Raw genomic sequence first — 15,164 nt, forward strand, 5'->3', positions numbered from 1 at the left:
TTGTGCCGACAACAGCAGGAAGATCTGTGCAGATGCTATAGATTTCTATGCGAGTGAACACTTGGGCTCATACAGCTCCTCTGATCAGCCCTCAGCTCTGTTCATGCAGAGAAGCACAGTCACCCTGAACCTAACGATACTGGGCTCAGTCACACTCGGTGAAAAATGATTTGCCCCTTCCTGATTTAACAAATAATTTAATATTAGACAAATAATCTGAGTATTATATTATTTATTTATTAAGATCTGCCTTTTGTGAAAAGGCAGGTTTGCATAAGTGGTTGAACATTAGCTGTGGTGTCCCACAAGGTTCAGTATTGGGTCCCAGACTGTTTCCTGTGTGTATCACTGACATGTGTAGAGTGACAGACATACTGAGGTTTGTTGTGTTGCACATGATACAGCCGTTCTTGGAGGTTGTCAGTGAAGAAACTGATAAATGTTGGTTTGATCAAAAAGAAGTTCTCTTTGAATTTATCCCAAACCAAATTTATGTTGTTTGTAAATTAAATTGAGAAATGTATATAAATGTGGAACTAGATGTTGATAAGGTATCCACTGAAAAGGTCTTTCCTATATGGGAACCACATAACAAACAGGTGTGTAACGAGATGGCAAACACCGTCGGGATTTTGGGAAAACCAAGGCTCATCCTAACCAATGAAAGACTGCACACACTGTTACTGCCATATTTATATTATTGTGGTGAACTCTGGATGTTCCCCACAAAACATATGCACAATGCAAAAAGAGCAGTAAGGATCATACATCATGTACATTTGTCCAGTAAAAGCACTGCTTGCATCTGCTCCCTGGGACTATAGATACAGCAGCTGGAAATCCAGGCAGCAAGAATCAGGACTGAATGAGAATAGTCAGGCTCATGTGTTACACTGCAGTCACACCATCAATGCAGAGAAATGAAGAACGTGACATTGTAGAACTGCATTAGATAGCTGCAGCGTATACCAGGGTGGGTGACCTTGCGAGCACAGCTCTACTTGTGTGGGTGTACGTGCACTGCAGTGCCGTCATGAATGAAGCCGACTGGATCATCTTGAACTCAAAGCTAATAAAGATTACAGTTACTTTTACAAGAAAAAAAAGACACACAGGTCACAGTGTCTGTTACTGAGTTTTAAAGTAAAGTGTACACTCAGTACGACTAATCAGCCATGAAAACATGGTGTGCTCGTGCACCGAAGAAGTTTCCTCATCTCACTGCAGCTCAGTCAGCAGAGTTCTCTGCACAGGCTGCTGTCTGCACCGTCGTCCTCCGTGCGATACGACCCCGGAGCAGCAACCGGGCGCCTTGTAGACCGTCGGCATCGATTCAGCTTACCAGGTCATGTCCACATTCATTTCAGACAGACAGTGGGCCAGGTGACCATCGCAGTCCATCTGGGTGAACCTGGAGAACCAAGAACAACTAGACTGTACTGGATGTGGTGAACTGGACCTGACTGAACCCTGGACCTCTCCATCTGTGGGCACCACTTATGCAGCAGAATCTGGACAACTGTTTGTTTGGACCTTGTGCTGAAACTGCACTGCACCTCAGACAGCATATAAACATTTTTATATTTATGTAATTATGTCATGTTGATTCTGACATGAAAGCAGAGGTCACGGGATGATGCTATGCAAGACCTGCACAATAAAAACATATATGGAAGTTCTGCTGTAAGGTAATGTTGATCCTTTGGAGGCTGGGCAGTCAGCTTTGTGATGCTGTCACTTTTAAACCTCTAGAACATAGGTGTCAAACTCTGGCCCGCGGGCAAAATTTAAATTACTATTAGAGCTGGCCTACTGGTATTATACAGCTAATATATATATTGTCTAGTATTAAGCTTTGCTTGTTCCATATTCAGTTTTTCAGCAAAACTTGTTTGAGTCCATAAGAAAAGATTCATTCTTATATCTGAAGGAATAAATATATTTCAATAAATATTAACGTTAGCCCGCGACTTTGTTCCAGTTTTGAATTTTGGCCCATTGTGTATTTGAGTTTGACACCCCGACTCTAAAACTTAAACTAGTTTGTTTACTTGTCGTTATCCATTTAACTAACAAGAGCTACACACACTGAAAACATCTAACTGGTGACCAGCTTCAGCTGGATGCCATCTGGCTGGTCACTGATGTCATAAAGAATCATTAAAAAATAAATTAACAAAAATCAGCAACAACGCACAAAGGAAAAAAGTCCCTATGCTGATGTGAATGAAGAAAGAAAACACCCAATCAGTTCTTACCCAGCAGGGAACACTTGGAGACACATGGGACAACTCTGCAGTCCTCCCCCTGCTCCTCCATCTGCTCCTCTTCCTCCATCTTTTTTGCCGCACCCCTGCACCTCCTCTTCCTTTTTAGCTTCGACCTCATTCTGCAGAGGAACTCTGTCAGATACCTTCACCCAGTATGTTGGAAGCTTCCTACTGACTGGTCCAGTCGCTTTCCTCCCCTCTTCCTTCCCAGCACTGGAAAATCCTGGTGATGGCAGCGCCTCCACCCAGCTGTGCAGGGACGGCCGCCGTGTTTTGCTGAGGGTTTGAGGAGAGTGAGTGGAGCTCTCCATGCTGTGGGAGCACGGGCCTCTGACAGGTGGCTCTGGCACCGTGCTGGTGTGTGCTGTGGGGTCCTCCGGGGAGGAGCTGAGCCCGACAGGATCTGGGATCTGTGACGGTCTCAGAGAAAGATGAGACGGTTCAGGGAAGGTAGAAACCTCACTGCTGAGGTCGCACCACCCCTGTTCCTCCACCCAAAGTCCCGCAGGTCTCTAAAAACAAGGAGAAAACAGGAATAAGGGTCTGACAACGGGTGTGTGGAACTTCAGCCAGTCATGCGGAGCGTGCTGTGGACAGTTGATCTTTGGATGATTACATGAATACACAGGTGTGTGTGTGTGTCATGTAAATGTTCCTCACCAATGGAAATAGGCCAGCAGCTCTAACATTATAGAAAAAAAAATTACAATTAGTTGTTTAGGTGTCATTTTGAATGTTTTAACCAACCAAAAGTCCAAAGATATTAGTTTCATCATGATCTACAAAAGAAGTTACATTTCCCTATATCCCCTTCAAAAAGGAAAAAAAAGACTTTATTCTATAGTGTCAGTGTTTAACTAAGTGTTGGGTCAACCTCAAGGGCTCAAAAATGAGACAGAAGTGCCAAACAAATACGCTTGCTCTTTTTTTTTTTTTTTTTTTTTTTTTTTTAATAAATAGGACAGGGGGAATGAATGAGAGAGAGAGGGGGAGAGAAAGAAAGAAAACCCAAGGGGAGAAGAGACGGTGAGAAGGGGGGGGAAGAGAGACAAAAAAAAAAAAAAAAAAACTCCTGGGTCACCTGTATGGAGAAAAAACAAACAAACAAACAAACAAACAAACAAACAGAGGAGACAGCAAACAACAAAGAGCAACATAATAATAGAGAAAACAAAGCACCATCACAATAAACTAGCTAGTCATAGATATCAGTATTTACTAAGTAATAAACGATATTGTGCAGCACGCAAGATAGACAGCGCACAGTGTGCTTTGAGGCAGCAGCCAAGAAAGCTTTAGTCCGCGTCTGTGAATACCCATGTGTGCATACCTGTGTGGATCAGCATGCTTGCATTCCAAAGGTTTCTCCATGTAATGATCTGCTAGGGAGTGTGGGGGGGCCACAGCCCCGTCCTCCAGGGTGTGAAACGGGTATGGAGGAGATCAAAACTCCAGACATCCAGAGGCCCCCAGAACACAAGAGACCATGGAAGACCAACAGAGGGGCAGCCGCGCCACTGTTCCAGTAAGAGCTGAGGAGAGTCCCAGATGAGGGCTCACTCAGCAGCCGCGGAGCAGAAGCCAGGGGGGGTTGCAGTGACGCGCCCGTGAGCTCCGCCGGCCCCCAGCTGCGCCTGAGTGACCGAGCCCTAGGCCGAGAGGCCGGGGGCACCCCACCTCCAAAGGGGCCCGAGCGAGCCCCAGGCCCCAGGCCCCGACAAGCGGCCGCCAAGGAGTGAGCCGGTGTGTACCCGGACGCCCACCCCCAGACACAAAGAACCACCAACACACCGACACCTGAGGGAGTCCGCCACCGGCAGGGGAAGTGGTGGTGGGTGGAGATAGGCCTCCAAACCTTGGAGGGCCTGAGGTGTCCCCAGAGAGGTGGCGTCTGATACCCAACCTGACATATAGACACAGACATACAGGCACACACAGACACAAACATCCATTCCCACCCTCATGCTCTCATATGCACTCACTCCACACTCAACCAACGTGGAGACAGACATAAAGAGACGCTGTACACACAATCACACTCCCCAAGCGTACTCTACAAACCGGGTCTAGGTACCCTTGCCCCTGGAGGGGGGAATTGCACCCAGACCCAGGTGGTGTTACCCTTTTCCCTGCGGTGGGGAGAGGCAGACCACCCCGACTCCGCAGCAGCAGGGAGGCCCCACACCCCAGACCGCAGTCGGACGGCCAACTCCCCCTACTAGCCCCCCCGCTCCAGCAGGCCGCAGAGAATGGGGGTGGGAGAAGACTCCAAACCTCCCTCCACCCGCTCATTGTAGTGTTGATGCATATGTGTTCTAAGGTGCAATTAAAACCCAGGAGGGCATGGAGCTACCTGCCAAGGAGCAGCAGGTAAGCGCATGGTCCCTCCTGCTAGCCCTCAATGACTAAGTGTATTTAAAATTGAGAGGTGGGCAACGAGGTCAGGGGTGAGGTATACACCCAGATGGTGATTTGGACTCCGTGATTGTGCCCACCCCCAAGATCCTATATGTATGTGTAATGAGAGTGTGAATAATGTGAATGTCTAAGTTGTGGGATAAAATTGAGGCAGAGGCAGCCAGAAGGGGACAGGGGGGGGGGTAGCCTCCTCTGCACCCTGGTGACATACCCCCACTCCAAGGCCCTGCATGTGTGGGTGATTGTGGAGGAGCGGGAAGAGGGAGGCAGCTGGAGATGGGGAGGGAAGGAAGGGAGGGGCAGGTAACCCCTCCCTGGGGCCAGCTCCCCCGCTGACCCCAGTAGGCACTCCCACCCTCCGCGACCCGCCAGGGAAGGGGGGCCCAGGCCCATCAGACCGGGGCCCAGTGCAGTAGCGCCCCCCGGCTCCACAGAGCCCTGGACAGTCCACCCAACCCCACCACAGAGAAAACTGCACCCACCCCACCAACCACACATCTTCCAGACTACATAAGACGGTAAACGCCCAGGCTGAGATCTTCCTCCACCTCTCCTGTATCTCCCCCTCCTGCAGAGAGTTCCTGAGCGAAGAAAGCTCCTGCCAGATGTGACCATCCCCCCCACCAGTTGAAGAGCCCCCCAGGCAGCGCGATGCACCGGCGGCACCCTGCTCCAGGGCCGGGCCCCCATGCACCCACCCGCCCACAACCCCGGCAACACACCAACCAGGACCCGAGCCCCCGAGGCCCGGCCCGGGCCCCAGCCCAGAGACGGAGCACCCCCAGAACCTCACGCCCATCCCGGACCCACCCAGGGGCAGCCAGGTTGCCAGGTCAGTAACCCACGTCCGTCAGCACAGACCCTCCCCTAGCCCCGCTGCACGCAGCCGCGAGGAAACAGTCACCTGAGAGCCAACAGAGCCCTCAACCGGACGTGACCGCTACCCCGGGTTGAGCCCCCCAAGGAAGATGCCTCCGGGGAACCCCCCGACGCCCTAAGCCTGTCCCTACCCCCTCACCAATCACAACAGTGAAGGCGGGACCAAACTATGACCCCCCACCCCCACTAGGTGATGGAGCTGATAAAAGGGGCCCAGAGCAATTGATCTGATGTGGTGGCAGAGGCTGTGTCAAGACTAATGTAATCTAATAGATAATTTCTATATTGGTTAGAATTAAGATTATTTTTATTTTTCCAGTTCATGAGGACTGTTTTCTTGGCTATGCATAGGGCAGTGAAGATCATATGGGCTATATTCTTTTCTGAAGTGACATTATCTAAGCTGCCCAACAAACACACTAAGGGGGAGGTTGGAATGTTACATTTCAGACATTTTGATAAGTCTTCACATATCTCGCGCCAAAACTTTTGCACTGGTGGACAGAACCAAAGAGCGTGGATGTAATTGTCTGGTGTATTGCCTTGACAGTGTGAGCAGTTGTTGGAAGATGTAAAGCCCATCTTAAACATCCGATGACCTGTATAGTGCACTCTATGAAGTATTTTGTATTGTATTAATTGCAGACTGGGATTTTTAATTAATTTAAAAGTTTTTAAGCAAATCTGAGACCAGAAGTTTTGGTCTAGGTTGACTGATAAATCTGCTTCCCACTTTGCAGTAGGAAGGGATATTGATTCATCTAATTTAGAAAGTGTTCTGTATATTTTAGATAATAATTTGGGGGATTTAAGAGTAAGAAAATGTGCCGCACTTAGTGGTGTTTGTAATTCAACTTGACTGAGGTTAAATTTCTTTTTTACTATGGATTTAATTTGTTGATATTCTAAAAACCTTGTCTTGTTGATCCCATATTGTTCAACTAGTCTGTCAAATGGAATAAATTCTGTTCCCTCTAATATATGTTCTAAGTATTTAATTCCTTTACAACTCCATTCTGGGAAATTAATCATATTATTGTTTTGTAATATGTCAGGGTTATTCCAGATAGGTGTACGTTTGCATGGGATTAATGAAGACTCCGTTATTTTTAGAAACTCCCACCATGCTGTTAGAGAAAAGCTGATGTTGATACTTTTAAAGCATTCATGTCTTTTGATGTTTGAGCTAATAAATGGTAGGTCTGAAATCTCTAGATCCTTGCATAGTGCCTGTTCAACATCTAGCCAGGGCTCAACTAAGAAGGTATGTTTTAACCATTCTGAGATGAACTGAAGCCTGTTGGCTAAGAAGTATTGGTGAAAATTAGGCAGATCTAATCCTCCTCTATCCTTGGTTCTTTGTAGCGTTTTTAAGCTAATACGCGGGGGTTTATCTTTCCAAAGGAATTTGGAAATATATGAATCCAGAGATCTGAACCAATCTTGTGATGGTTTGTTAGGGATCATCAAAAATAAGTAATTTATTTTTGGCAAGATCATCATTTTTATAGTGGCGACCCTTCCCATGAGTGATATGGGTAAAGATTTCCATCTAGTCAGATCGCCTTCTACTTTCTTTAGAAGTGGGATGTGGTTTAGTTTAGTTAAGTCTGAAAGCTTAGGAGAGATATTAATACCTAAATATTTAATATTTCCGGATTGCAGTGGGGCAGAGGAAGAATTATGGAAGGAGCAGTTAATGGGGAGAACTGTAGATTTTGGCCAGTTAATTGAATAATCTGAAACTCTTGAAAACCAGTTTATTAAAGTAATTACCTCAGAGAGGTTGGTTTGTGTGCTTGCTCTAACGGCCACCCTGGAGAGCAGCTCTGCAGGTCCTCCATCTTCTGATGTCCAACTTTACAGCTGAACTAAGGATGTTTAGTGCCTGGTGTTTCTCAAAGTCAGGGGTGTAGTTTCCCCCTGGTAACAAGTGTTACTATACTTTGGAAGGAAGGGGCACAGCAGCTTTAATATAAGCTATCATCCATCCTTTAACTTCACTGATTGGACCTTTTGAACATTTGAATAGATTTAGCATTTTAATCTGACTCTTGGTGTACGAGAACCACCCCCTAATCAACTTCATACACAACCAGGAATCCCACACTTTTCAATAAAGGGGTTGATATAGTTGTTCTTGGAAAAATTCAGTTTTCATAATACAGTGCTTAAAAACATCCTCCTTCCAACACTCAACAGCAATATTGCCCAAACTGGATGAGTTCCTCTCTTTGGGAATCTAAACCTCCTCCACTGGTTGCTGACCTTCCCATCAAGTCATCTTTAAGGTCTTCCATACATGCTGAAAAAGCTCTGGGCAACATTTGTAGACCTAACATACAGTGGGGCAAAAAAGTATTTAGTCAGCCACCGATTGTGCAAGTTCCCCCACTTAAAATGATGACAGAGGTCAGTAATTTGCACCAGAGGTACACTTCAACTGTGAGAGACAGAATGTGAAAAAAAATATCCATGAATCCACATGGTAGGATTTGTAAAGAATTTATTCGTAAATCAGGGTGGAAAATAAGTATTTGGTCACCTCAAACAAGGAAAATCTCTGGCTCTCACAGACCTGTAACGTCTTCTGTAAGAAGCTTTTATGTCCCCCACTCGTTACCTGTATGAATGGCACCTGTTTGAACTCATCATCTGTATAAAAGACACCTGTCCACAGCCTCAAACAGTCAGACTCCAAACGCCGCCATGGCCAAGACCAAAGAGCTTTCGAAGGACACCAGGAAAAGTATTGTAGACCTGCACCAGACTGGGAAGAGTGAATCTACAATAGGCAAGCAGCTTGGTGTGAAAAAATCAACTGTGGGAGCAATCATCAGAAAATGGAAGACATACAAGACCACTGATAATCTCCCACGATCTGGGGCTCCACGCAAGATCTCATCCCGTGGGGTCAAAATGATCATGAGAACGGTGAGCAAAGATCCCAGAACCACACGGGGGGACCTGGTGAATGACCTGCAGAGAGCTGGGACCAAAGTAACAAAGGTCACCATCAGTAACACACTACAACGGCAGGGAATCAAATCCCGCAGTGCCAGACGTGTTCCGCTGCTGAAGCCAGTGCATGTCCAGGCCCGTCTGAAGTTTGCCAGAGAGCACATGGATGATACAGCAGAGGATTGGGAGAATGTCATGTGGTCAGATGAAACCAAAGTAGAACTTTTTGGTATAAACTCAACTCGTCGTGTTTGGAGGAAGAAGAATACTGAGTTGCATCCCAAGAACACCATACCTACTGTGAAGCATGGGGGTGGAAACATCATGCTATGGGGCTGTTTTTCTGCCAAGGGGACAGGACGACTGATCCGTGTTAAGGACAGAATGAATGGGGCCATGTATCGTGAGATTTTGAGCCAAAACCTCCTTCCATCAGTGAGAACTTTGAAGATGAAACGAGGCTGGGTCTTCCAACATGACAATGATCCAAAACACACCGCCCGGGCAACAAAGGAGTGGCTCCGTAAGAAGCATTTGAAAGTCCTGGAGTGGCCTAGCCAGTCTCCAGACCTCAACCCCATAGAAAAGCTGTGGCGGGAGTTGAAAGTCCGTGTTGCTCGGCGACAGCCCCAAAACATCACTGCTCTCGAGAAGAGCTGCATGGAGGAATGGGCCAAAATACCAGCTACTGTGTGTGCAAACCTGGTAAAGACCTATAGTAAACGTTTGACCTCTGTTATTGCCAACAAAGGTTATGTTACAAAGTATTGAGTTGTATTTTTGTTATTGACCAAATACTTATTTTCCACCCTGATTTACGAATAAATTCTTTACAAATCCTACCATGTGGATTCATGGATTTTTTTTTTTCACATTCTGTCTCTCACAGTTGAAGTGTACCTCTGGTGCAAATTACTGACCTCTGTCATCATTTTAGGTGGGGGAACTTGCACAATCGGTGGCTGACTAAATACTTTTTTGCCCCACTGTATGCCTGGAACAGATGCTGAGCAAGCTGCCTTGATCACCTCCTCAGCATCCTTCAAAGTGTCCAGGAGGACACCAATCACTTCCCCTATGGAACACTTCAACCAATCACTTTGCCCGTTTCCGGGTTGGCAATGAAGGCTGCTTGCTTCCTGGCTCTCTCTCTCTCTCTCTTCCCCTCCTGTTCGTTTAAACCAATTACCACATATATTTATAAATTATATCTATACAGACACACATCAGTACAATACAATGCAGTTTATGGATGCAGCCTAATTACCAAGCTTGTTAGTCTTTTCTGACAACTTCTATGCTCCTGACACAATGAAACATGTTTGGGGTTCATACATTCATACATGGTGGCCTTATTTTACATCCTATCTAGTACAGCATCCTTTGAGATGTATTTAGGAGTGGGTCAAGACATGGATACAGAAATATACTGCTCAAAAAATGAAAGCAACACTAAGAAAACACATCAGATCTCGGGAAAAGAAAAAATTTCTGACAGTGGCGACTATCAAACGAAAAACAAGACAAAGAAGATGTTAACGTCAAATGGCTTTTTGTTTGTACTGTATCATAGTGACATCTCTATAATGTGCAATGCATCACAATAAAATATCACAATGATTGAAATGAACCCCTGAGGTGGATAATTCCCACCCCATCTTCTCCACACTGCCTACTGAGAACTTGCAACATCACTATGTTCTCCCTGTTGTCTCCAAGTTGCACAGGAGCATCACAGCACACAGGCTCCTGTGTCTGACAGAGAAACTCCACCTGTCAGAGGCCAGTGGACACGCTGTCATACAGAGTACACAGCAGGAACACTCTGGAATATTAGAACTGTGAACATTTGGCACTTTGTGTGCTCGTGTCTTGTTGGGAGCTTCATCATATTCCCTGCAGGAGCTGTGTAATGCAGTAACATACCGCTGCAGATGCATGTGGAAGATCAGGAACCTGGTCCCAGAGCTGCTCCTCCAGGCATGGCAGAGTAGCCTGGAGCGTGAATGCCCACAGGCTCTCCACAGCAAGCAGCTGCTGTCTGTTCCACCACGCTCCTGCAGGAAGCGTCGGCCTGTGAAGCAGATCATCCACACTGTGAACTGCTGCATTCTCCTCACATCGCTCCTCATGCATGCATCTCCATACAAACCATCACTAAACAAATACGACACAACTTTGACTCGAATGTTTCCACACACATTTGTTATTTTTCCATTTATTAATCAATCAATCTGTAGGAATTTTTAGTCAATCAGATTATTTCTGAAGCTGCTCTTTGATCTGGTGCACACTGCAAACGAAACAAAACAGATTTAATAACACAGCAAAGCTTCACATCAGCTGGTTTTTAATTAACTGCATTAAAAACACCTCACTGTAAATAGTTGTAAGTGTGCCTTTTTACTTTGTTTGTTTCCATTAGAAAGAAAATTCAATTAAAAATGTTGAATTTTTACTGGTTACCAAACTCCAGCCATCACATCAGACACTAAAAAAAACCCCAACAGACTAATAAAATACCAGAATTCCACTCAGCAAAACTAAAACATAAACAAGGACAACAAGTCATATTTTTTTCAGTGAAATAAATTTTCCCCAAAGGCAGCAGCGGTGAAATCGAGCAGACAGTCCGGTTTAATGATGCCTGGATGACATCAACACGCTCCGATGTCTCAGCCTCGAGCAGTTAAATGGATACGAGCTGTCACATGACATCCATAGACATCACAACCACGCCATGCAAAAATACCTTTTAACACAACCTTTTTGGAAGTATTGAGGCTCTTCAGGATGTGAGAGGACACTTAATGTGTCGCTGTTGTCTCTTTCTTGAATCGTGACCAATGATAATATACAAACTGATACTTAGTTATCTTTGTCTATGGAGCCACAGATGACAGCTGGTTAAACTACAGACACGTCCTAAACACCTATAATTTTCTTCTGTAAAACTGTACTATTGTTGTTATTGTTCTCTGCCCTGAAAGCCTCAGTGTCGAACCAGATAATCTGGATGACCTCCACTAACACTGACGTTTTCTAAAGCAGTTTTTGAGCAGGAAATGTGCTTCACGCAGGGCTGATATCTATCATCTTTGTGAAACGAGAAATATCCTGTCTGAGAATAATGCTACATTAGACGCAGAAACAGGGGCTAGAAAAACAGACGATTTTTCCCACCCTGGCTTCTCTTCTTTGTTTTCCTGTTAAATTCTGAATGTAATGTAAAATTCTCTCAGACTAAAAGTAGATCAGGGAGCAAAGCCTTCAGAGCCTCTCTCTACTTTTACGATTACACCCAAACTTGCTTTCTTTGGATAAAGCTTGCAGCTCAGACGTGACCCTGAGCCAGCCCTTCTGCTGCAGGGCTCAGGGTGCGAGCATTCACTCGCACCCATACAAATGCAGGTAAATGGCCTGCATTTGTATAGCGCTTTTCTAGTCCCTAAGGACCCCAAAGCGCTTCACACTACATTCAGTCATCCACCCATTCACACACAGTGATGGGATACATTGTAGCACTGACAGAGGCACTGACAGAGGCACTGACAGAGGCGAGGCTGCCGGACACTGGCGCCACCGGGCCCTCTGACCACCACCAGTAGGCAAACATGGGGTTAGTATCTTGCCCAAGGATATTTGGCATGCAGCCAGGAGGCAGCCTGGGATCGAACCGACCTTCTGATTAGTGGCTGACCTGCTTTGCCACCTGAGCCACAGCCACCCCAATGTCAATAACTTCTGTCTTCTCTTATTTCTGTTTTGTCCTTGTCCCCCAACACATCCCCCTCCCTGCAAGCCTTGCTGTGGTTTCTTCCCATTAAAAGACAGACTCTTCCTCCCCATAAGGGCCCAGTGCTTGCTCAGAGGGGATTGCTGGGGTCTTCTCTTTAACATAGGGGGTGCAAACCTAGTCTCGGGTGCAGGGAGGTGCACATCACGTTACAGCAGAGTTTAAGCTCTGTGGTTATGAAATACTTTGATTTAACACAGAAGGAGAAATTTACATTTACTGTAAAAATCAAACAAAAGTAGATCGTTTTACTGACTGGAATTCTGTTGCCTGTTTGTTTAGTAAAACTCATTCATTTAACTTGGATCCCGACTAGTTCCGTTTAATTTGAGAGTGTTAGTAAAAGAAGGTTTGAGTGGAGCCTGCTGTCGTTACAGTAACAGATCTCAGTCCTGTCCTCCATGAGGACCGCTCAGTCATTGAAGTCTGATAACAGGTTGGCAGCATCATCAACACATATCTAAAGCCAAGCTATGGTACCGGAAATGCAAAAAGTCGGATCGGTGCATGGTTACTTCAAAGAGCTTTCATATATCATATATTTCTCATTATTATCATCTTATGTTTGACTCTCCTACAGGCCCAGGTTGTAGCTACATACAGTTTATTCCAGGCAGCAGGAACCGTTTCGACCATAAACAAAAATGTGCCTTTGTTGCTCTTTAATATGGAAGCCCGTTTCCGCCACTAAAAAAAAAAAAAAAGCTAGTATCCATAACTCGAAATTTCGAGTTATATTTCTCGAAATTTCGAGAAATATAACTCGAAATTTCGAGTTACTTTTCTCAAAATTTCGAGTTAGCTCTGCCAATCAAAAATATACGTGAATGAGGTCGCTTTCTTGTTACCCGGAAGCATATGGCGCAGGACCGCGCACTCAAAAACGGATCCCAACAAATTAAAGTATGTTTGCTGATAGTAACACCATGTGATTCAGCTAATAACACAGGGATTTCATCATTTGTGAAGCCAGGCTGAAAACACTCAGCAATCTGTGCATTCACGACTGGATGTAATACCAGTAGCTTAGCTGTAGCATTTGTAGCTGAGGGCTTCAGCTTCCGGGTAACATGGAAATGACGTCATTCACGTAGATTACTGATTGGCAGCGCTAACTCGAAATTTCGAGTTGCTTTTCTCAAAATTTTGAGTTAATATGTCGAAATTTCGAGATAATAACTCGAAATTTCGAGAAAATAACTTGAAATTTTGAGTTATGGATCCTTTTTTTTTTTTTTTAGTGGCGGAAACGGGCTTCCATACTTTAATGAGCAGAGTTCAGTGATTCGCGTTACTCGGCTTGCGTTGCTTCATTTATGGGAGGAGCTGAAAATGATGACGTCCGAAGCCTCGCTGCCCGGCTGTACCACGTGACTGGTTCAGGAAGTGGTTCAAACTTTGCCGCGAGCTATGACAGCGATATAAACCCTGCAGACTTCATTCAAAATGTGGGTGTTTGATGGAGAGTTGCGGTTAGTGACAGTTTGGAGGTTTATGAGAGTGAGGAGAGAAAGTCAGGAGAGAATGGAGCCAGCTACGAAGAGGAGGATGTCCTCCCCTGTGTGGGAACATTTGATCTTATTCCTCCCAACAAGGTATGTAAATTTCTATAGAAGATGTATTTTCATAATACTGATGGTGCAATACAATTTATGTTGAGCTGTCTTTACTTTTGTACAAGGTGAAGTGTTTGCTATGTGCCAGGGAGCTGGGATATAACAACAACACCTCATCCATGCTTAGGCACTACAGAGCTTTGCATGAGAATAAGGGGAACACCGATTGTGGAGCAAGACCAGGTGAGCCATCAAATGCCATGATAATGTAGCATGCAGTAATGTTACTAAATGATATAACAATATTATACAACTGTAATAAGTTACGTGTGTGATATTTATATTTGTGCTTTGCTTTTATTGTCTTTCCTCAGGAGAACAATCTCAAATAGATGAAGACCTGGTCAGCATGGTGATTGAGGACTCCCAGCCATTTAGCATTGTGGAGGACAAAGGATTTAAAAGATTTGTTAAATCATTAAATCTCCCCACTAAAAAGTTCATAATCGAAAATTTAGTTTTTACAGAATAAAATGTGAACAGGCAGGACTGAGGCTCAAAGCCTCAGTGTGTAGCTGTCCATACCTCAACGTTACTAAAGCACAACCACTGTCCACACCCCAACCACACCTCACCTCACAGTAAATGATCATTTCCACTTTAAGCATTTCCAAATAATCATGTTCCATACTGCCAGTATAAATATACACAGTATACTGCATCACTACAATATACATGTTTTACACACTCCTTTTGTTGTTGACATTTACAGGCTGTGTGCAAAAATGCCACACTCTTCAAATTCATGCCAACTAATATTTTCACGTCCAGTAGGTGTCCTACTAGAGCAAATGAAGCTTCAAGACGCTTTGCGCTGGGGTGAACCAATTGGATGAAAAGCTTCAGTGCTTCATGAAGCTTCATCTGCCCATCACTACCGTTAACGGCCCAGATTGTGTTTTCTCAACCTTTAAGGTAAAGTTGTCGGTGCAAACACACTCACCCACCGCTCTTTGCCGGGTTGTTGCTGGACGTTGTCGGGCTCCTCTTCGGTGCTCCCCCGGAAGCTTCGACCGTTGACTTCTTTCGCTTCAGTCTGGACTTCAAGTGATTTTCTTCCATATCTGCGTTTCACAACAACTCACAGCTCCCCGCCAGCTATTCTAACAACGACTTCCGTATCCCGCAACCTGACGTCACTCGAGTACATCCAATCAGCTACGTCTCCCACGAGAACTCGAACCAATAGAATTCTACAACGATAACGGAGCAGTCACGTGAAAA

General features: G+C 45.2%; 1 protein-coding gene across 3 annotated transcripts; it reads right to left on the reverse strand.

The window, feature by feature from the left end:
• Nucleotides 1-217: 217 nt before the first annotated feature.
• On the reverse strand, nucleotides 218-15,111 carry LOC309696959 (uncharacterized protein). 3 transcript variants are annotated; one of them, XM_082518516.1, is made up of 5 exons: nucleotides 14,888-15,111; nucleotides 10,455-10,602; nucleotides 2,931-2,952; nucleotides 2,259-2,782; nucleotides 218-1,411 (listed from the first exon to the last, which is right to left on the reverse strand). In XM_082518516.1, the coding sequence occupies exons 1-5, from the start codon at nucleotides 15,000-15,002 to the stop codon at nucleotides 1,339-1,341; spliced, it is 882 nt and encodes a 293-aa protein (XP_082374642.1). In that variant the 5' UTR covers nucleotides 15,003-15,111; the 3' UTR covers nucleotides 218-1,338. The 3 variants fall into 3 exon arrangements, with proteins under 3 accessions (XP_082374642.1, XP_082374643.1, XP_082374644.1); XM_082518517.1 differs by lacking the exon at nucleotides 2,931-2,952 and having other exon boundaries at nucleotides 14,884-15,107; XM_082518518.1 differs by lacking the exons at nucleotides 2,931-2,952; nucleotides 14,888-15,111 and adding an exon at nucleotides 12,926-13,506.
• Nucleotides 15,112-15,164: the final 53 nt, after the last annotated feature.

This window comes from Aulonocara stuartgranti (genome assembly GCF_965226115.1).
Source record: "Aulonocara stuartgranti genome assembly, chromosome: 20".
In the NCBI taxonomy this organism is placed as follows: Eukaryota; Metazoa; Chordata; class Actinopteri; order Cichliformes; family Cichlidae; genus Aulonocara; species Aulonocara stuartgranti.